At 40.9% G+C, this 23,132-nt stretch overlaps 1 protein-coding gene across 2 annotated transcripts; it reads left to right on the top strand.

Annotated features, from left to right (window-relative positions):
- Nucleotides 1–6,823: 6,823 nt before the first annotated feature.
- cdip1 (cell death-inducing p53 target 1) lies at nt 6,824–22,773 on the top strand. Of its 2 annotated transcripts, none has more exons than XM_042084780.1 (5): nt 6,824–6,970; nt 9,379–9,577; nt 21,282–21,434; nt 21,568–21,847; nt 21,966–22,773. In XM_042084780.1, exons 2-5 carry the CDS (start codon nt 9,499–9,501, stop codon nt 22,075–22,077), a joined length of 624 nt encoding a protein of 207 aa, XP_041940714.1. In that variant the 5' UTR covers nt 6,824–6,970; nt 9,379–9,498; the 3' UTR covers nt 22,078–22,773. The 2 variants fall into 2 exon arrangements, with proteins under 2 accessions (XP_041940714.1, XP_041940713.1); XM_042084779.1 differs by lacking the exon at nt 6,824–6,970 and adding an exon at nt 7,058–7,208.
- The last annotated feature ends 359 nt before the right edge of the window (nt 22,774–23,132 follow it).

Here is a 23,132-nt window from a genome sequence, read left to right as displayed (position 1 = left end):
ATGGAGGATCTTCAAAAGGAAGTTCCTAACCTAGTGGGTGGGAATTTTCAGATGGGGGTGGGTAGTCAGCGCCCTATATGGCTCTGGGTGTAGTACATTACATTACATTACATTACATTACATTACATTTGGCTGACGCTTTTTAACCAAAGCGACTAACAACATGGTAAACAGTAAGTTTTAGAACAATTCTCACAATTTTAGGACAGTTTAAAAAAACACATTAGAGTACAGTAAGAATAAGTGCGTCGGTGAGTGCTGTATTTTAACAGTTACTTGTCAGTTTAACGGCTGGTGAGTGCTAGGATCAGTAAGACTTGTTGTAAGTGTTGCTATGAGAGTAGATGTTCTCTAAAGAGCTGGGTCTTCAGGAGTTTTTTGAACGTGGAAAAGGATGTCCCTGCCCTTGTAGGAACTGGCAGTGTGTTCCACCAACGAGGAACAACAGATGAGAAAAGTTTGGATTGGCTTGAGCGTACCGGTGGTAGAGCTAGACGTCGTTCGTCAGAGGAGCGCAGCGGTCTGGAGGTAGTGTAAGTCTGTATGAGGGCATTCAAGTAGGTGGGAGCAGAACCGGAGACTACTTTGTAGGCAAGCGTTAGAGACTTGAATTTGATGCGGGCCGCCATAGGTAGCCAGTGTAGCTGGATGAGCAGCGGGGTAACATGTGCCCTTTTGGGTTGGTTGTAGACCAGGCGCGCCGCTGCGTTCTGGATCATCTGAAGTGGTTTCACTGCGCAGGCTGGGAGACCTGTCAGGAGGGCATTGCAGTAGTCGAGTCGTGAGATGACTATTGCCTGAACCAGAAGTTGGGTAGCATCTTGAGTCAAGTAAGTCCTGATTTTCCGTATGTTGTAGAGTGCGAAACGGCATGACCGGGCGACTGAGGCAACATGATCTGAGAAGTTTAGTTGGTTGTCGAGAACAACTCCTAGATTTCTTGCAGTCCTGGTCGGTGAAACAGACAGGGAGTCAAATTTGATGTTGATGTCGTGGTGTATGGTAGGTTTAGCTGGGATGACCAGCAGTTCAGTCTTTGAGAGGTTCAGCTGGAGGTGGTGTGCCTTCATCCATGTAGCTATGTCTGAAAGGCAATCCGAGATCCGTGCTGAAACCAGGGGGTCGTCAGGTGGAAAGGACAGATAGAGCTGTGTGTCGTCTGCATAGCAGTGGTATGAGAAGCCGTGCGAACGGATAATCTGTCCCAAGGAGGTGGTGTAGATAGCAAAGAGGAGGGGGCCCAGCACTGAGCCCTGGGGGACCCCTGTGGTGAGATGGTGAGGTGCAGATAGCTGACCAAGCCATGATACGTTAAACGAGCGTCCTGTGAGGTAGGATTCAAACCAGGAGAGAGCAGCTCCGGAGATTCCCATGTCAGCGAGTATAGAGAGAAGGATACGGTGATTAACCGTGTCAAAGGCAGCCGATAAGTCAAGCAGAATGAGTACTGATGACCGAGCGGTCGCCCTGGCTTCTTTTAAGGCTTCTGTTACAGACAGCAGAGCCGTTTCGGTAGAGTGGCCGCTTTTGAACCCAGACTGATTTGGATCCAGAAGGTTGTTCTGTGAAAGGAAGTCAGAGACCTGTTTGGAGACTGCTCGTTCAATGCCTTTGGATAGGAAAGGCAGTAGTGAGACAGGGCGGTAGTTCTCGACTTGAGCAGGGTTGAGAGAAGCTTTCTTAAGTAACGGTGTTACCCGGGCCATTTTGAACGCTGTTGGAAATGTGCCGGAGGTTAGCGAGGCATTGATCACATGTGTGATAGCTGGAGCGATGGTCGGGCTGATGGACTGAAGTAGGCTCGTAGGTATAGGGTCCAGCGAGCATGTGGTAGGACGGCTGCATGTCAGGAGTCTGGACACTTCACTCTCGGAGAGAGGCGTGAATGCTGAAAAAGATGTTCCAGCAGTCCCTAGAGGTTGTAGGAGTGCGGTATCTGAGTCAGATGCGTTGAGTGGGCATGTAGAGAATTGACTGCTGATTGCCGCCACTTTGTTTGTAAAAAATGAGGCGAGGGTATCTGCAGTAAGGCTGGATGGAGGAGGAGGCAGCTGAGGGTTGAGTAGCGATTTGAAGGTTGAGAAAAGTTTTCGAGTGTCTGTAGCGCTGTTGATTTTGTCATTGTAGAAAGCAGTCTTAGCAGCAGTGATGCTGGCTGAGAAGGAGGTCAGGAGTGTCTGGTAGTTTTTGAGGTCGTCAGCTAGTTTGGATTTGTGCCATTTCCTCTCCGCGGCTCTGAGTTTGGTGCGCTGCGATCGGAGGGTATCATTTAGCCATGGATGAGAATGTTTGGATCGAGCTGGCCTTGTGGTAAGAGGGCACAGCTCGTCTAGACACGAGGTCAGTGTGGAGCAGAGCGAGTCAGTGGCTTCATTGACCTCCAGAGAGGAGAAGGTGTTGAGTGGAGGTAGACCGGAGGCAACCACAGAGGAGAAGTGCGTTGGAGACAGGTTCCGGATGTTGCGGCGGAACGTGACCATCGGCTGAGGAGCCGGAGGCTGTTCTGTCAGGCTGACGTTGAACTGGATGAAGAAGTGGTCAGAAAGATGGAGAGGTGTCACCGTGAGGGTGTCTGTGCTGCAGTTCCGAGTGAAAATCAAGTCAAGCTCTTTGCCAGCTTTGTGAGTCGGTGGGCTTTGAACCAGTTCGAGGTCAAAGGAGTGGACCAGGGCCAAAAAGTCCGCTGAGCCTGGGGCATCTAAGTGGATGTTCATATCACCGAGAACAAGAAGCGGACAGTCATGCTCAGGGATGGAGGATAGCAGAGTGTCAAGTTCGTCAATAAAGTCGCCTAGTTGGCCTGGAGGGCGGTAGATGACCAGCACGTAGAGTTTTGCTGGGGCGATCACTGTGATGGCATGGAATTCGAATGAGACATATTTGTTTGAAGGCAGTAGCGGGGTGAATTTCCATTTGTTGGAGATCAGCAGGCCCGTCCCGCCTCCTCGTCCAGATGGGCAAGGGGTGTGGGATAGTGTAAGGTTAGTGGAGAGTGCAGCCGGGGTGGCAGTGTTCTCTGGTTTGATCCAAGTCTCAGTGAGAGCAAGGAGTTCCAACGAAAGGTGGTTGGCATAGCCAGCTATGAAGTCCGTTTTGTTGACTGCGGATTGACAGTTCCACAAGCCCATGGAGAAGGAGGTTTCTGTCGGTGAGGACCGTTTAAGTTGCTGGAGGTTAAGGCGATTTCTGCCCCTTTTGGCATGATGCCGTTTTCTGCAATGGCCGGTGATAACAGATATGGTGGAACGGCACATTTTGCCTTTGTCGGTGCCTGTGCTCGGTGAACTTGCACAGGTCAACTTGCTCGTCTTGACCGCGTCCGTCTTACACGAGGACGGCTGAAACGAGGGCTGACGCTTCAGCAACAGCCTCTATTGTTATGCTGACAGGAATTGCATGCAGCTGTCCTCGCGTCTCGCTAATGATGAATCAGCGTAGACCGCCCTCTGACGTTAGCACAGCTTAGATTGTTCAAAAGGGTGTTAATTACTCTCAACTGAAAGTCCGCTCGCTCACACCGACCGAAACTCACAGTTTCAAGTAGCCTCCTCCCTCAGCTGTTCCCAAACGCCCAGAGTCCAATTCTAACAATTGGAGAGGATTTGGCCAGTAGTAGCCTATGTGTTCTTGCTTTCTCTCTCCCAACTCACTGCACTGTAGTAATATTCAAATTTCCCTTATTGTGACGTCTCAATAAGGGAGATTTCTGAATAGCTCACAACCTCTCTCAACTAACCCACAAAAACACACACTTTTGTTTCGCACCTGGGGTGTTTGAAGAAGCATCAGAGACCCAAATGGAAGTACAAAAACACAGAAAAAGTGAGTTTTCCATATGGCCCCTTTAAGTGACAAGGGGAAGGAAGTTTTGTTAAATCTGTGTATAGGTATGGGTAGACAGATTAATTCCTATAACATGGAGAGAGTCTATATTCATATTAGAATTGGAAAGATCCCCAAATAAAAAGTAATTATACCAATTGCATTAACATCCCAGATGGGAAAAACTATGGAGAGGGTGATAAATGACAGACTTACAAATTGGGTAGAAACTAAAGGATTGATTATTATCATGATTATCATGAATCCATTGTATGCCTTAAAGATGTAAAGAAGGCTCGGGTAAATAAAGAATCTGTAGTGGCAGTATTCTTTGATTTCAAAAAGGCATACAATGTGTTGTGGAAAAATGGTCTTCTGATTTCATTAAAACTAATGGGAGTAAAAGGAAGGATGTTTCAGCGGATAAAATATTTTTTTATCTGACAAAACAATAAGGATGGAGAATTAAGTGAGAGCTACAGAGAGGAAAACGGCAACCCACAAGTAAGGGATAATGTATAGAACGCCGGTCATTATTGGGAAAATAAGTCCCGACAGGGTGAACCGGTCTTGTTCCGCCCTGAAGGGACTTATTTTCCCAATAATGACCGGCGTTCTATACATTATCCCGCTTATTACACGGCTACTTGCCAAAACGAAACTATAAACTCCCCACGATGTGACTCTTTAGCCTACATAGCCTAGGCTATAGCCTATTTGTTACCGTTTCATCGTGGCATTTGGTGAGAAACAAATAGTTCGACAACAGCACCCGCTGAACTTGAATCAAACATTCTTTAGAACACAGCTGATCAACCGTCTGCTTTCACTTTTGAATGAAGTTCCAGTCCTTGCGTAGTGATATGAAAGACGTGAAATAGAAGCACAAAGCCAATTTTCCTTGACAGCGGTCAGTTATACTTAGCAACGGTCTGTTATTGAGAATTAGCAGACCACCGAACGTTGGGAAGGCCCATTCAAGTGAATGGAGCAGCATTATTCTGCAGCATTCTGCAGCATAATGAAGAGCCGTGTAATAAGTGAGCATTATCAGTCCCTTGTTATTTCTTTAATGATAGACAATGTATTTTAAAGGGACACCAGGCAACGTTTTCGTGTTAATTAATTATCTTCGTAAGTCGGTATATGGTTAAATGACTCATTACAGGGCGAATGAAGACTCTCTTGCCCGCCCCTACTGCCTGTAGGAAGAATATCCCGCTTGCAAGTTCGGTGTATCATACCTGCCGACCTTCAGTCTCACAAAGTCTCAGACATCGCGAGAAGCAGGATCAGTTTACATCCTGCATCCCCAGCACAGAGGCAGGCTAACGAACTTGAATACAGTACTTGAGTACAATTTTGAGGGATCTGTAATTTACTCGAGTATCATTTTTGGGGAGTACTCATGACTTTACTCAAGTACATTTGAGAGGCAAATATTGTACTCTTTACTCCACTACATTTCTATCCATAACCATGAGTACCCATTACTTCTTCTAAAAAAAAAAGGAAAAAAGAAAAATCTCCGAAACCCTCAATTTGTTGTTTCCCTCTCAAACGTGATTGGATTGTGCAGACGCCACTGATTGGGACAGCCTATCAGTAATCACCTTCAGCTTTCCGCCAAAGTCAACTCCATGGTCAGATTTAGATAAGAGACGAAACCATGGACGAAACAATGGATAAAGACGCAGCAGGTCCATCCCGGGAATGTGCCAACCCGTGGCCCCAGCTCACCAGACAATTTCAATTTGCTGGACAAGTTATTGATAGTTTTTGCTTCAAGTGTTTCAATTACAAAATAGTATTTGTATTTGAAAAACGTATTTTAAATACATGTATTAGAAATACTGCCCATCCCTGGCAAAAAGATGGACATTTTACTTTCAATTCCTTTTACATTCTCCAAGGTATTAACATTAACATTTTTCATAACTCCATGTAGGACGTTTCTGTACATAAATGTGAGAACATGTGGCAGTAGTAATGCAATATTTAGAAAATGTAGGCCTACTCTTGTACTCTTGATACTCAAGTACTTTTAAAAACAAGTACTTCAGTACTTTTACTTAAGTAGACATCTGACTTGTACTTTTACTTGTACTTGAGTAAAATTTAGCAAGGAAGGGGTATCTGTACTTTTACTCAAGTAATGAAGCTGTGTACTCTGTCCGCCTCTGGTATAATGGCAGAGCCGGCCAGAAGGTGCAAAGAAAAGGAAATTGATTGATTGCATGATGAAGCAATTTGTTTAGGATAATGAACAGTCTGGGAGACATCGATATAGTATTCAAGGTGGGGTGACCAGACGTCCCCGGCTGGAGCTGTCCCCGGTTTTGACTGACAGACCCGAAATTGGAATTAAAAAAAAAGGAGAGAAAGAAAACACTGACCAAACGTAGGCATGCTTGAGGCTACATGTGCGCTCAAGCCAGCCAGACCAAGCGCTCAGCTCAGAGCTCCAGGGTTCCCACTCTAAGTCAGAAGTAAAATTCGACAGATGCGGTTACACACAAACACACAGATGGAGGAGTGGCTATGTGCCTATTTTACCTATATTTTTACCGATATCTTTTGCATTTCTAATCCAAACAACGTCAAATTTGCCACTGCACTTACTCGTACCCGTAGCGAGGCACCTGCCAAGTTTCAAATCAATCACGCCAACGGTGCCAATGCGGCAAACAGACAGACAGACAGACGTTCCTGCAATTTAGATAGATTGCAGTAATCAAGAGACCATGGAGCATGCAATTATGTATTGTTAAATACCGTCAATAAATTGTTGTTATGTATTGTTAAATACCATCAAGCCAGGCAAAGGTTGATTTTACAACTTAATGAAAACCAGATGACATTAAACTTATGATATACTACAAAGAGGATGTATTCTTTTTTGAAGGTTACTGGGTTATTGACAGCTTGATACACACTCCAGGCCAGATGGTGGCGGTGATGCACCCAAAAAGTTGGTTGCCAACCGCTATAGAAGAAGAACTTACTTTCAGAGAATCTCTGCCTTATTTTCTAACTAATTTTCCGAGCCTGCAGCCACAGCTGTTACAAGAGGGTCTGGTGCCCCTTGGTTATGATGCACTTCCTGCGACGGTCACTAGTCTCTAAACCTAAACGACTTATTAACCAGGTAGCTGTGTCCATCTTTTACTGTCTATGGTTTGTTTACATTTCAGTTTAATGGTTGAACTTCCGTGATACTGCGCAAAGCGTCATGGGATTCAAGAAGGTTCTGAGGATCTGTTGCTAGGCCAAAGATTTCAGAATGTTCCAGCTCAGTCTTCTCTGTTTCAACTGACCAGCACTAATTTGACCATTTTTATTCAACGACTTAACAAGACCCCATATTATCTTTTCCACTTGCAAAGGTAATTGTCATACTTGTATTTTATTCCGTGTGGGTGATTGCGAAGGCCAGAGACAGCTTACAAAATGTTCACCGTTAAGTTACTTAGCTAACGTTATTTGATAACGTTGCATAGCTAACGTTAACGCCTAGAAGCTATATTAACTAGCTTCTAACGTTAAAGTTACAAACCTGTAACGTTATGGTTTCCGGAATCGTCAAAAGACACGAAATTCGAATAAATTCCATGGAAAAGCATAACTCTCATTTAGCGAAATGTAGCATTAACGTTAGCTGCCCTTGTGTTGTTATTATTGTAGCAGCTAATGTTAACTTGAAGTAAATGTAACGGTATGAGTTAATGTTGACAATTTAACAGTTGTATCAAGCTTTGATATTCATAGAGTAACGTAACGTTAACGTTTTTGTTCTCCAACGTTAACATTTCTGTCCCTACGGTTGTAACGTTAAAATACATGCAAGTTATTGATAACAGCGAAAACAACGTTAGAACGTAACGTTAGCTGACCTGGCTAATTTTGACATAGATTATTTGGTTACATAATCTAGTTCTAATCAGATAAAGTTAACTAGGACAATTGATCTCGTCCATCTATCCTTAAGACATAAGGATATTAGCTTTAAGTTAAGACTTCTTCATTTAGATTACTTAATTATTTGGGGCATTTTTTATCTTATGCTAGATAACGTTATTGTTATGGTTTGTTTTTACGTTAACTTAACCTTTGTCCACGATATTTAATAGTTAGGCAATAGGCATGTGATCGCTGTCACGCTATCGGGCAAAATATTCGTTGGTCACCGTTATAGTCTTTTTAGAGACGTTCTATTCAACACATCAAAACAATACTTCGAAACTGTACTCGAACTGACGCCACTAACTTATGATTGCAACCATTTCACTTTAATAATTAACTACATTTTGGTACAAGATATACACGGTAAGGTGGTTAAAGCAATGATTAGTGGCATGCGCTATCAAGAGCTTACATTTACTGCACCAAATGGCTTACTGCGGTTCGGTATGTCAACAATATCGCAAAAACTAGAAGCTACGTGTACATTTTTTGCGTAACTTGGTGGAAAGCACAGGCTAAGGAAAATCCATTAATTGCCATCCAATGATCCAACTCAAAGGGAACCTCCAAGTATGTTTCATATCCTTGTATGTTAATGAAATAGGCTGTATTATGAGGGAACAAAAACTTTATTGAGAGGGAACGCAAAAACATAAATAAATCCCCACCCTGATCCTTTGCGGCCTCCGTATCTTACCATAACATAATAACATTGAATATTTCATGGCCACGAGATGGCGCCATGGCACTGAACTTCGGCTGATGTGAGCAAGCAGTGAAATGCCCCCATCTGGCCAAGTACCCCTGGCTGCAGCTTGCAGATTGGGGCTGGGCTCAATGTGGGGCAGAGCGCCAAGTTGAGCTCAGCCCAAAATCAACACTGTCTATTTACCCGGAGTTAATTTTTTCTCAAGGAAGAATGCATAACTATAAAAGCATTATATCCTCCTTGAACTACTGCCATGTTGACCATGTCCCTTCCCGGCACAGTCTGTTTACCAACAATCTTACATCGCAGCCTGTGACCTACCATCGGCGTAGGTTGCACAATTGCACTTGTCAAACTGTAGTGTGTTTGACCCCTTGTTTTGGTTTGTTTGCAATGGTCGGAATGCAGCAATCACAATCACAAACAATCATACTCCGGTGTGCACGAAATTGATCGGTCTGAGACCTCCAAAAAGAGTTTCTCAATCCACATCATCTGGCAAACTCTGGTGTGGTCCCACTGGTGAGAAAGCATAGATTAAACTAACAAAGTCAAGATTGTAGTTTAAAATAAACATTCACAATGTGCTTCTCTAGATGTAGTGGTTAACATCAGAAATCATATAGCCTAGCTGCAGGAAAATGTTTAGTGGAATGTCCGACATGTGAGTCAGTTAACTTGGACTGTTGCGTTCAAACAACTTAGAAAGAGAAACTGTGTAAATTGTTGCCAATTACTATTGTACTCCAGAATGCAACAAATGTCTAAGACAATGAAAAGTCATGAGTTGAATCTGCACTTCATTGTCTTTTGTCTTCTTATTCTGTGTTACATTTGCTTACATCACTATAAAACAGCACATTTTGTTATTTGTTGAATTGTAGTAAAAGGTGAGATTCATCGTATGGCAGCATATGGCTTGGACTGTCTGCACTCTACTTCCACATCCACTGACTGAATTACAAGGTTAGGTTTGACTGGAATTCCTTCTGCATCTGTACATCATGTCCAGTGATCCTCCCCCTCCATACCCTGGGGGTCCCAGTGCCCCATCAGTTGATGAGAAGAATGGACCTGTGTCAGGTAAATTATCTGAATTTGTTAGCCTCCTTTGCATTATATGTGTAGGCTATTGGATTGATTCATTTGCAGTTATTTTAATGGTTGAAATGTACCATCTTTTTTTTCATCACGATACGTTTGTATTGTTCGTTTTGCCCAGGGGAGTGGCCATAGGGTTGAAGTAGTGGCAACTAGCAGTATTCTTTTTCTTTGTTCTTCATTCCTGCGAAATTTGAATGGCACACAGCTTTTCAGTTTTGGAACAGGAAATCTAGTAGCATTTACCACCACGTCATGTCTAACAATAACTATAAAAATAACTGCAATTGTAATGATATGACTATTTCCACATTAGGGCTGGGACAACGCGTCGACGTAATCGATGACGTCGACGCAAAATATGAGCGTCGATTCGTCAAGTGTGCTGCTAAATATTTTTAATTTTAAATCTTCCATTGAGCTGCACTTTTTACTCACACAGCCTTTCCTCACCCCGCCGCTCTCTCTCGTAACGAGCCCGCTGCTCCTCCTCTGCAGTGCATTTAACAAAATATTCACGATTGTTGAAGGATTGTTGTTGCCACATAGAAGCACTGCGTAGAACACAGTGGGCTAAATTGCTATTAAATCCGCTTAGCATCCGCTTAGCATCGTGACCATGCTGCTCAAATTTGCAGCATTAAAACTGCTGAATTAAAGTTAAAGTAAACTCTGCTAAGGTCTTATCACAACATAGTACATTGAGGAGACTAAACTAAGTTAAGTTACAGTATGCAATCAAGCAGTATCTCAAAGCTAACCTTAGAATACTGTTTGGGTGTCAAGTTTAGCATGCTTACTTGCAGCTGCTTATTCGTTACTCATGCAGGGCTCATTTTATTGACTCTGAATGTTTGTAAAATCCCGACGATGTAAATGGAAAAGTGTTTTCCAAGCTTGTCCAAAGGAGAAGTACGAACCATTATTTGAACTAACTATGTTATGAATCGCATCCACACATCAGCAGCCTTTTAACTGTGTTAATGTTAATTGTAAGGATTCCTACACGAACGGCTTAAAATGACAGGCACTCAATTAGACATACACTACTGAACTTTATTGAATGCTACCTCTGACTAAGAATGCATTACTTTGCACTTGTATAGTCTTTTATTTTGGAATCTTAAGAGCAATAAACATATATTGCAATGTTAAAGAATTCATGTTTTTTTTCATTCAGATGTGTAAATAAACATGTATAAGTTGCTATTAGTGAATTAATGGGGAGATAATCGATAATCGAATTGTTCATCGGCATCCAAAAACATTCAGATGGGCTATCCATCCCATAGCCTACAGACTTACTGTAGGCCTAACCTATGCCTATAAATAATTTCTTATCAAAAATATTTCTGGATACGTGCTAAACTCCTTACCTGGTTGTAGCCTAAGTTTTATCCATATGGAGATCTTCAAAGGCTTGCGCTATAATTCCAACCCTGTTTATAAACGAACCTGTCTGTTGCTGACAAGGCCTATCTCAAATTTCCCGTTTAACTCTTCTACATAGAATAGGCTATAATTGCGCAGACATTTCAAATCCCGACTTTAAAACAACAAGACGTGGACAGGCAAAATAGGCTATTACGCATAGGCTACAAACAATTTCCAAATCAGTTTCAGTAGCCTACGCTACGAGCTGGCCTAAGATCCGAAGTGGGAGACGGATAGGTTACATTACAACAGCAAGACAAAATATACACATTTGGACCAAAGGTCCATTTATTTATTTATTTATTTTTTTTCAAACTGCAGAAATCAAATTATTAGGCTGTTCGCCTACAATCAAACGAGTAGAACACTTAGGATATGCTTTTGTGATATTTTATAAAATATATAGAGAACGAAAAAAAAAAAACGTTATTAACCGGTGTTGTCGATTTCAGAATAACTTTTCTGTTCCGGAACAGTTGAAGACCATTTTGTTTTCGTTTCAGTTTCCGCTCCTCGTAAAATTCCGTAAAATTCCGTTCGTTTTCGGTTTTCGTTTTCGTTCCTTGAACCGGTTCGGAGCCCTGGTAAAATGTCAATAAAATCAGAATGTAATAATCTGCAAATCTCTTAAAGATGAACTGAACTGAAAGAATCAACGTTGATAATGTGTTGATCATGACAATTAAAAATAAATTACGCTAAAAAATTTAATTAAAAAAATCTATATGTAGCCTTTTTTAAGCAACACAAAAATTGTGTTTGTTAGTATTAGAACACTGCCAGTTTCGATGACGTCACTGGCATGGTAGGACTTGAGAAGTTCTATAGGCAACAGCTGCAGCGTCTTATATATATATATATACACGAAAATTACTAATTTTAATGGCATGGGTTACACATTTGAGCCTGTGAGGGACAGGCCTGTAGTGTCTGACTACCACTAGATGGGGGACAATCAGTTTCAGGCTCCAGCTACATCTGCAGTAGGATCATTTGGGTGAAAATGACTGTGTGGGTGCTGCCGGAGCATGGACACTGCTCCTGAATCCATCTGTTGCAAAGCAGTGGCGAAACTTAGGGAAAATGTTTGAGGAAGCCAAAGTGACGGGAATATGTAAAATATATGCCCCCGAAATAAACACATACATAAATAAATATGTTATGTCATAGGCCTGTAGGCTAGGCCTATGTTGTGCCGCTATACACTGCACAAAAAGTATGCCCCCGAAATAAACACATACATAAATAAATATGTTTATTTATGTATGTGTTTATTTCGGGGGCATACTTTTTGTGCAGTGTATAGCGGCACAACATAGGCCTAGCCTACAGGCCATATAGAAAACTGGACGAGGGACACTTGTGACAGCAACACGCACGATGTCTCTCTGTCTCCCTCCCTCCCTCCTTCACACACACACACACACGCACACACACACATTGCCTACTGTACGTCCTCCACACAACTGCATACTTGGCCACCACCACATTAAGCCTATGGTGTATACGAATAAGCTATATAACACGCATTGTCACGGCAATGTAGGCTAACACAGTCTGGACTACTGGCACTCATAACAGCAACTCACACGGGCTCTCTCTCTCTCCCTCCCTTGAAACTCTTAAAAACTCAGTTACCCGGAGGATTCGCGAGTTGTGCCGTTTACTTTAGGCTAGTGGAGAGTTGCCAGATATTTACCTTGTGGATGTTGATATTGCACGAGTCTCTTGGAATTAGCAGCTATTTCTGCAAGTTTAACTCCCTATGCATCAACAATCTGCCCTGAGACGGTGAACAACTTGCTTCAGGGTGAGTAGAAAGGGACATTGGATTCTGTTTACAGACCCGCTGTGGTTTAGTTATTCATATAAAGTTACAGACCAGTTTCCATAGTGCGCATCTTCTCAATAGTTTGAATGTTGAGTGTTTCTGCTCATTGACAAAATAGCCTTCAGTACAATGATTCATGCCCAATTAATTTCCCCTGTTAAAGTGTTCGCCTTTGTTACACTAGTTTGGTTTCATTTTGTATGAGATTTTGTGATGTAGGCTAGCCTATAAACGGCTTATGGCCGGCCAATATGTAACTCAGCTAGGCCTAATGTTAGTTTTCTCAGCCATGTCAGCTAGCCTCAGACTCATTATCTGCTATGGCTGCTAGTGCTAGTGCAGAGTAGCTTACCATGCCAGTGACGATTGTTAAAATCCAACATGGCGGCGCCCGTGTGACAACAACAACACTTTCACCGTACAATTTTATCCCTTTTAATAAATTCAGCCATTTTATTCATTGTACCAATGAGAAGAAATATGTATATGAAAAAAATCTGTTCATCTTTTTTAAAATGTTTGTTATCTGTGTGATTAAATAAATAAATAAAGGTTATAATAACAATTGTATCCCTTTTAATAAATTCAGTCATTTTAATCATTGTACCAATGAGAAGAAATAAAATACATCTGTTATATCACCTTTACTTTTCCAGTTTCCAATTCCAGTTCAGTTCATCTTTAAACTCATATTTAGTTGCAAAAAGTACAGACAATAAACCAAATGTTGAAAATGACAAATTTGACTATTAAATGGAAAATATATGTTCATTTTGAATTTGATACCAGCAACATGTTCCAAAACAAGTTGCGACGGGAGTAACGAAATGCTGAAAAAGTTGTGTAATGATAAAGAAAACAAAAGGGGGACTATTTCATAACTAATTAGGGTAACTGGCAACACGATTGAGTATGAAAAAGAGCTTCTCAGAGAGGCAGGGAAAGTAAGGATGTAGGGGCATTCATCACTCTGTGTAAACCTGTGTGGACAAATGATTAAACAATGTCCTTTTAATGCTTCTTAACATGAAATTGTGAAGTATTTAGTGAGTTCATCATCTACAGTACATAATATAATTAAAATATTCAGAGAATCCAATGAAATACAAGGGATAGAGCAGATAAACAATATTGGATGGCTGTGGTCCTTTGGACATTAGATGCCACTGCATCAAAACCAGACCTGTTTCTGTAAAGAAAATCAATCAGTGAAGTGCCAGCGCGAGAAACCATGGAAACGAACGGAGCAGCAGAAAACACAAGGAAGAATAATAGAGATGCACCGATATGGAATTTTAGGGCCGATAACGATAACCGATATTTATTGGTTTGTTGTGGCCGATACCGATACGATAACCGATAATATTACTCTTGGAAAAAAAATTGTGAAAAGTGATTTGGGGAAAGCATTTAATAAGCATAATTGTATTGCAGTAATTTTACCTACCACCAAATGATGGACAGAACTCATAGTCCTCAATAGTGCGGCAGTCAACAACATAACAGTAGCCTAGCCCTACAGTATGTGTGGCTCCTTTAAGTGAACCTGACGTCAGTGAATTGCGAGTGAGTGGCTAGAGAGTATGAATCATTTTAATTTAGGACTAAACGCTCATAAACGGCTCAGCTGGGAATAGGCAGTATAGTGACCAAATCAGAGTTTGTGAGGGAAACTAGTTTCAACTGCGGGTAACTGAATAAAGCTGCAACTCCTCAGACTGTATCTTATGTCCGTCTACTCTGTTGCGCACAACCTGCTGCAGCAATAATGAAAGGGTCACCCGGAAGGTTTTAATAACTTGTTATGATGACTTGTCTGGAACTGACACAGGAATGGTTAGCATATTTCTAGGTAGTAATACAAAAACCCAAGCTAACGTAATGCAAATATAATACTAAAACACAACTTAGAACTAGGCCTACATATGTAGCCTACTCGTCCCACTAACGAGTTTGCTTATTTGTTTCCCCGATCAGCGCGGTAAAGTGCAAACACACCAGCACAAGACGGCTCTAGATAGGGCTGAGCTCCGCTCTGGTAAGGTTAACCCTTTCGTGCCCGTGCCGAACATTCCATTTTTGGTGCTGGATGACCTCCTTACACAAAAAACCTTATTTCTTGAGTATAATACATACCATCAATGGGATATACATACCATTGTAATCAGAAGGGTCAGTTCTATCAAATGATGTAAAATACATATGGTAATGTTGATATAGTAATGAACAGTCTTTGAAAATCCTCTCCAAATGTATACCAAAATTCGTTAAAATTGAATTTCATTCGCATAAAAATGAATTTTCATCATATTTCTATACGAGATAGAGAAAAATATAGAGTGTATGACATGTTCAGCAAGTTGTGGGCTATTTAACAAAAAAGACTGAATTGGAATATCATTAACCTTTCAAAAGTTATGATAAATTAAGTGATAAGTGTAAAAAAATGCAGGAAACGGGATTTAGAATGTTGACAGAATTCACATTCTCTTTCTCACCAAAAACATAAAAGTATGCATAAAAACTAATAATGAAGTCAGACACAATGGTTTAGATTTATTTGGTCCATAAGAATAAACCATTTATTTGTATATAAGCAAATGCTACAGTCAACAATAATGATATATAAAAGAAAAACATGTACCTTACCAGTAATACAGGAAGTAAGTATACTGTATATTTATTGAAGATCAATTCTGAAGAGACATAGAATACATTTGATTCAACAGATACAACTTCCTTATATAAATTAATGTAATATGAAAATGATATACATCTATAAAATGTATTATTTATGAAAAGCTAGGAATACAATCAACTTCAACATCACTCAAAAATCAATGTGTCTAAACATTTGAAAGTGGATTACATAGAACAAGCCTGTTGAGAATAAACACATATAAACACAAACTCACGCACACACACACACACACACACACAGAGGAGGATAGGGAAAGGTGTGGTGGGGAACCTGAAGGTTAAACACAGAGGACCTATGACTCATAACGAAACGCATCCCCTTCTGTAGAATGCCAAATCTGACAGCAATTTTGTTTACCAAAAAAGCAGTCACCTACCGCTAAACTCCAGGCCATACAAGCTACTTTAGTGTTATTATGTATTGTTTTTATAACAAAGCCAACAATTTTTCTTTGGCTCCTGCTGTACAGGAATATGTACTTGATGAAAAGACGACAGAGTAGTAGTTGGAGCAGCTGAAGGCGAGGCTGAAATTTTGACGGAAATGCCTGCCAGCTGTTGTGATAGATTTTCGCCAAAGTCTTTCTGGCTGTAGCTACCAAACCTAGGTTCAACACCAGATTCTGCATTGCCAAACTTGAAATAATAAGAAACTACTGAAACAGCAATGTCAATGGAGAAAAAGTGTACACAATATGTATTTCTCATTTGGTCAACGCTCCCTGATCCCTTCAGAGACTTGGTTCCCCAGTAGCAATGGATATTAGGGAGGGAAGTGAAGTCCCATGTCAATGATCAATCCCAGAAAACTGTGAAACTCTTCTGGGTTCTCTTCGTCCCATGCCCCTGCACTGTGTGTTTGCATACGACGGCCTACTAAGCACAACCTCCCACCCGTTCCGGTGGGTAAAACCACATATGCCTGGGACAACAACATAAAAATCAACATAACAAGTCTATTTCACAGTGTTTTAGTGGCAGTCTACACCACCCTATGCACGCCACCTAAATCTATACCTTCTTCCTCCATCCTCACATGGTCTTCAACATTGTGATCGCAAGCTCATCAGCAGTCAGCCACCTCTTCAGGCCTGCAAGGAGGTCTGTGTAGGTCTTGTCATCCTCCATCTGAAACAACAGTAAAATCATACAAATGTAATACATTTATTAATTTAAAAAATAAAATCACAAAACTACAGATGTGTGCGTGTGTGCACATACATACACAAGAAGAGGTAGCCTAAACTATTGAAGCATTTTGAGTAACTCAAAAATATTTAGAAGTATGAAAAGTCATTTTATTACACATGGGTTTAGCTACCCTAAATCTGATTGCCTGGCTGGCATTAAGATAAAGACAGATTACATTTCACCTAGTAACTAACTGCTTAAATGCAATAATGACATTTCTGACATAATATGTGATTTCACATCATGTTTCTATAAAACTACATATTGAGAAGAGTAGAATATCAAGTCATGCCATCTTAGAAAATGTTGAGACAAGCACGTCTGATGTTTGTCATTTAGAAGCAAGGTAAAACAGTTCACTACAAACTGCCTAGCGAGGTAACAACCCGATGAGAGGCAATACGTCAATTAGCACTACATTTCTGACAGAATCCGTGATTTCACATCTTGTTTTCTACAACTACATATTGAGAGGAGTAAAAATATCGCTCAACTTATTTCATGTAAGAGAACGCAACTTAGAAACGCGGCGCCCATTGATTTATTCAGCTTTGGTATGCTATACTGACTTGCCAATATAATGCTTACCTAACAAGCAAATTAGTACTAGAAAACAAACTTACTTACAGGTTATATACTAACAGGTTTTTAAATGAAATTGTCAAATGAAAATAACTGATGCCAAAAGCAAACGAGAATACTGCAAGCAGTTCAGAGTAATGCAGCTAGCTAAAGTTACATGACGATGCACTTAGCCCCCGCTATGCCATAATGTTGACGCTGATGAGAAAGCATATTACTGTCAAATAACATGATTTTATGACTACAAATTAAGATTAACCATAACTAGAAACGATGTAAAATATATATTACCTCAGTTTATCCAGCTGTGTGGTTTCCAGTCGAGGTAAACTCCAACGAAGTGCAGGTGGCATCTGGCGGTCCATGTTAAAATGTACGACTGAAGTGAAAAGTATTTTTCACGACTCATCTTCAAGTATCCAAAACATTTCGCGCCATAAACCCCTTAACCAATCATATCAATTTGAAGCTTATGTTGTCAGCATTACGGGGAAGATTTCAGAAATAAAATCAGTCATTGGACAGCTGAGATATTAGATGATTGGTCATCGTTAAAATTTTAACGAAATTAGAACGGTCGGGCTTGTAAGGGTTAAATGGCGGATCATTCACGAGACGATTTTGAGATCACAGATTCCCAAATGAACGCATATCCACAGATTTTGTTAGAGTGGTGAAATACATTTACACCGCTGACATTATATTGAGGAAAAAGTATAGCCAACCAAGCTCAAGTAGCTCAGTGTAGCCAGACGGACCTTACGTAGGCCTAAATTAGGACTTTAAAAAATATCGGCGCAAATTATCGGCCAGAATTCTGTTATCGAACCGATAATAATATTTTCATTTTTTCACTTATCAGCCAATAATATATCTGCCGCCGATATATTGTGCATCCCTAAAGAATAAGAACAAATGGAGCCAGAGCAGGGAGCATAGACTGAAAGAGGAGGGAGTTAGCTAGTAAAGTAAAGTAAAAAGTTAAGATTACCGTAAATCCTCAAATTATGGCCGGGGTCTTTTATTTAATTAGGCTGCGCAAAGCACAAGCTTTTATTTTGGGCAGGCTTGTATTTGAGGTAGGCCCTTATTTCTTACATGTGTTTTATTGTGAGACATGCATTTCGTTTGGAGCGGTATAGACCCTTTTAACAATAATATCAAAAACAATGCTTGAACATTCTATTTGGTTCCCAATCTACTTCCTCTGCATTAAGATAACATATGGAATGTTAAAACGGAAGCCTTGTGGGGCCAACTATGATGCTGATAATGGAACTCTCTTGAAAGGGTCTATACCGGTAGGCTATCAAAATCAGAAGATTTTCAGTTTGGTTTGGGATTTAATTTACTTTTGGTCTGTTTTAATATATTGCTAAATGTTGGGACTGTATTTGATGGTTCACTGTTTGGGATGGTATTTGATGGGTCACTATTACATTTCATGTAGTTGAAAGACTGTCGGGATTTCCACCCGCTGTTTATTGCGAAACAATGCAGCCGCTTTCATTCATTCATTGAACGTGCGCTGTGCTGTAATGGAAACATTATTGCGTAGCCAAGTAGACCTAGCCGAAATTGAGTTATTTTTTAATTATGCATGATTTGTATGACATGTTCATGACAGTGTCATGTCACTCTTATGTCGATACTGTCAAGTAAAGTGTAACCCATGATTTACCTTTTATTAAATTGCTGTCCCAAACTATTATTTAAACGATTAATCTAACAATTAATTTGTTCATTATTATTGTTGCAATTATTTTTCCATTCCCAAATATCAGAAAGTTTCTCATTAACATTTCATTCATTTTTTTTGCATTAACCTTTTTATGTTTCATGTGTGAGGTGATGAGGGCTAGTTATTTTAGGGTTATAAAATCAGCATGGCGTATCAGACAGAATAGCCTACATGAGATATGTGCGATACCAGGGTTGTATGCATAGTTAACTTTTTTGCATAGTATTGGTGCTGCAAAGGTGAATAGATTTGTAGCACCAGCCACAAAATCTGTAGCATTGTTATAAAACCTTTAAAATCTCAAACAACTAAATGGTGGTGTCTGGGTTTTCAGTACAAGGAACAAGGCGATTGTCATAGACGTTTAGACGAGATATGAATGCACCTCGGCCGGTCGGAATATACTTTCGCTTTAGGCAAAACACTTGCTAGGCTTGGGAGGATAATTCGCAAGCTGTTGTAGGATTGTTTGGATACTATGTGCACACACGTGGGCATGCTTTTTAATCCTGTAGACTACTACTACCAAGTTGGAATCAAAGCGCATCGATTCCCCTCTCACATACCCTACACGCGCACTTCAAACAAACAAGCGTCTCACAGGGAAGCTACACCTGACGCACTGAAGCGTTCCGTTCGCGATGTGTAAAAAGTATTTTAGAAGACTGCTTTATTTTTTTCAAACGTACGCGCCGCCATCACGTCTGGTGTAGCTAATAGAGTGGATTATAGTGCAGCAGACACAACAAGAACGAAACGCTTCAGTTACGTACCTGGTGTAGCTCCCCTGTCAGTCTCACGCATGTATAGCCATAGGGAAAACTGTATTGCACTGGTGTTACGTTGGTAAATCATCCATAGCACAGAATAATTTTTTGTAGCATGTGTAACAAATATGTTTAGCCTTGGATACATCTCTCAAAGTGCGCTCTAGAATCTTTGGTTTAAATCGGGATGTAGATCATCACTGATGCGTTAATAAATCTACATTGCGAATAGTCGACGCAAATGATTTACGTCGACGAATTTATGTAATCTGTTACAGTTGCGGTAAACTCTCTGGGTAGATAGAAAGGTCTACACTTAACCATGAGATGCTCAACGTCCCAACTTGTTCTTATTTGGGGTTGTATTATAGCTAATCCTGAGCATCAACAGTTACTTGATAGCCCCAGTTACTTGATAGCCAACGTTACTGTCCGTAACGTTGCCATGAATCCTGCCTGCCTGTTCTGGACACAGGCAGGCAAAACAAGACGATTGGCTTTCCCCAGTCTCTCGCCTTCAAAAATGTCTCCAGGTCCATGTGTGGCGCAAAGTTATGGTGCTCTACATACTGCCGTTTCCTCAGCCGATTCCGCGAGAGCACTGACACCACCAGCCCCCCCTGCTAGAGTCGGCCCGGCTCTTCCTACTAACCGACAGACAGTCGGTCTTGCTGCAGTCCTCCTGTTCCTCAATCATCCTCAACTGTTCCTCACTGTATTGCGGCTCGTACAGGTAGTCATGAGCATCAGATTCGTGCACCAGGTCTTCAAAATCCCCTTTTGCCATGTCAGTTTCAAAACTACCTTCCGCAAACGTCGTTACTTTTCAGCTTTCTCCGCAGAGCAGGAGTCTAGTCTGTTAGCATAGCTTCAAAGAAAGATGGCCCACACTATTTCTAAATTCTGAGCATGCATAGCTGTCGGAAAGACAGCGGGGGAAAAAGTTAAAATACGTGAGAAACCCGGAAAAAAGGGGAGGGTTGACAGCTATGGGCGTGACGTCCCACTCCCTATGGGTGGTTTGAAAACCTGCAGAACTAGAGATGTCTCCAGCTTCTGGCCAAAAAATCCTCCGATGACTCAAAATGGCGATTTTTATGTTACCGGAGAATTTTTTTACCGGGAAGAAATACAGAAATCTCCTGTCTTGCTTGCTTGCTTTTTTCCAGGCAAGAAATAGAGAAATCTCTTGTCGTGCTAACCTCCCTCGTAAACACGATCATTCGAAAATACTACAGAGTTTCTAATGATGCAAAGCTTAATGCAAATCGGTGAAGTATCCCTTTAAGAGTTTAGCTTTAGATTAGAGTTTTATGCAACAGGACACAAAAGGAAAAATATGGATACAGCAAGAGAGCTACATTCGTTTTTTTAAAATGCTGTTTTTAAACATAATATAAAGGATGTAAAGCAGTCTGTGACTCTTAATTTGTCCTGCAGGTTCTGCCCCTGTGACCTCTGTACCCATTCAGGGTCAGCCCCAGCCTCCCGACTATGGTCCACCTCCATACGAGTCGTCTTTTCACCCAGGCTTTGTGCCACCTCATGTCCCAGGTGATGGCCCAGAGCCAATGCCTATGCCACACCTACATGGTATGCCTGCCAAAATAATACAGTACACACACTGTGATTTCCAGTCTTTTACGGAGTGAAAAACAAATTCACGTCATAAATTATTGAATTACTAGTATCTAACCCCATCCTAAATCATTTCCACTCTCTACAGGTGGTTTTTATCCATCACCAGGTCATCACCATTTTCCACAGATGGTGCCAGGGCAGTTTGGTTCAGGGCCCGGTCGTTTTGGCCCTGCTGGAGGGCACACAGCCACAGTTATTGCACCTCCTGGAGCAGCCACTACAGTGACTGTGCTTCAGGGTGAGATGTTCCAGTCAAGTCCAGTGCAGACAGTGTGCCCACACTGCCAGCAGGCCATTATCACACGCATTAGCCATGACATCGGCCTCATGAACTCACTTTTTTGCCTATTCTGCTTCTTTGTGGGGTAAGTGGCTCAGTGGTTTCCCTGGATTTTTTGTAATCCCTTAGAACATTCATGTGAGTGTGTAGCTGTTTTTGCTCAGTGAACATAGTGTTTTTTTTATTTTTTTTATGCACTCTAGGTGTGATCTTGGATGCTGCTTGATTCCTTGCCTGATTGATGACCTGAAGGATGTAACGCACACCTGCCCCTACTGCAATGGCTACATCTACACATACAAACGCATATGCTAACAATGTGAAATCAGTTCACCTACAGAGTTCATCCCAGTGGGTGTTGTAGCCCTCATCTATTTTTGCATCATATGTCGTGTTTCAGGTAGCCCCCTTAAGTAGCAATGTCTTCATCTCCTGTGTATATTTTGCATTATATATTGTACATACTTGCGGAAATGACTACTGTATGTAGTACTGTACTTAATTTTACTTATGAGCTTATGAGACCTCTTTTAACTGAAAATGACTAATGGTAGACTGAAGTGATCATGCCTAGAAAATCTTTGCACAATAATGTACTCAGCTTTAAGTGGATATTGATGTCCTGGCTGGATTGCCCACTTAAAGCGTAATCTGTGAAATTTGTCCGAGATGATTAGAAAATGCAGGGTCAGTATTGTTTTATTTAAAATATTTTATTTTTGATTTTAACATGGTTAGTAGAGACTGAGTGTAAATATATGGTCTGTTAATGTTTTGTGTCTTGTCATCATCTTATTGTTTTACCATGCTGCACAGTGAACACTTTATTAACACATTCTCTGACAGATTACATTGAAAGTTTTTATTGATTGGTTCAGATCAGATCTTAATGTAATAATTCCCAAACATCTGTTACAGTATGAAAGCATCAAATAGTATATCTTAAAGACATTTCCATAAATGACATCAAAGAACATTCATTGATATGAATAATAAACACATTTGATGCAATGCTCTAGCGAACTGTGTTCAGTGTTGCAGTACTGCAAAGGACATTTCAGGCCAGTGAGCAGTCTTCCCAGTACTTCATATTGTGCCCAGATGGATCCAACTTTTGATTTTGATATATGAAACTTTGGCTTTGTTCAGAGCTTATTAGAAAATCAAGTGTGCCTAGCTAAGGCTGAGTGTATAACAGTTTGAATTGTATAAAATTGCACTGAATGTGTAGGTCTTAACTATTGTCTACCACATCTTGTGCTAGCATTGTGGTGGTAAGCTTAAATCAAACAGTGCAAATCTTGATTTTCAAAAATTCATTCAGTTAGCTGTTAGTGACCTTCATTCAGTTAGTGACCTGTACACTGATA

This window comes from Alosa sapidissima, chromosome 3, assembly GCF_018492685.1.
Source record: "Alosa sapidissima isolate fAloSap1 chromosome 3, fAloSap1.pri, whole genome shotgun sequence".
Classification (NCBI taxonomy): Eukaryota; Metazoa; Chordata; class Actinopteri; order Clupeiformes; family Clupeidae; genus Alosa; species Alosa sapidissima.
Note: the sequence above shows the minus strand (reverse complement) of the source record. Positions and strands in the feature narration are given on the sequence as shown.

Coding starts and splice junctions, on each gene's coding strand:
- cdip1 (XM_042084780.1), top strand. CDS start 9,499: ATGTCCAGTGATCCTCCCCCTCCATACCCTGGGGGTCCCAGTGCCCCA. Junction 21,435..21,567: donor GCCTATGCCACACCTACATG/GTATGCCTGCCA, acceptor CACTCTCTACAG/GTGGTTTTTATCCATCACCA. Junction 21,848..21,965: donor CTATTCTGCTTCTTTGTGGG/GTAAGTGGCTCA, acceptor TATGCACTCTAG/GTGTGATCTTGGATGCTGCT.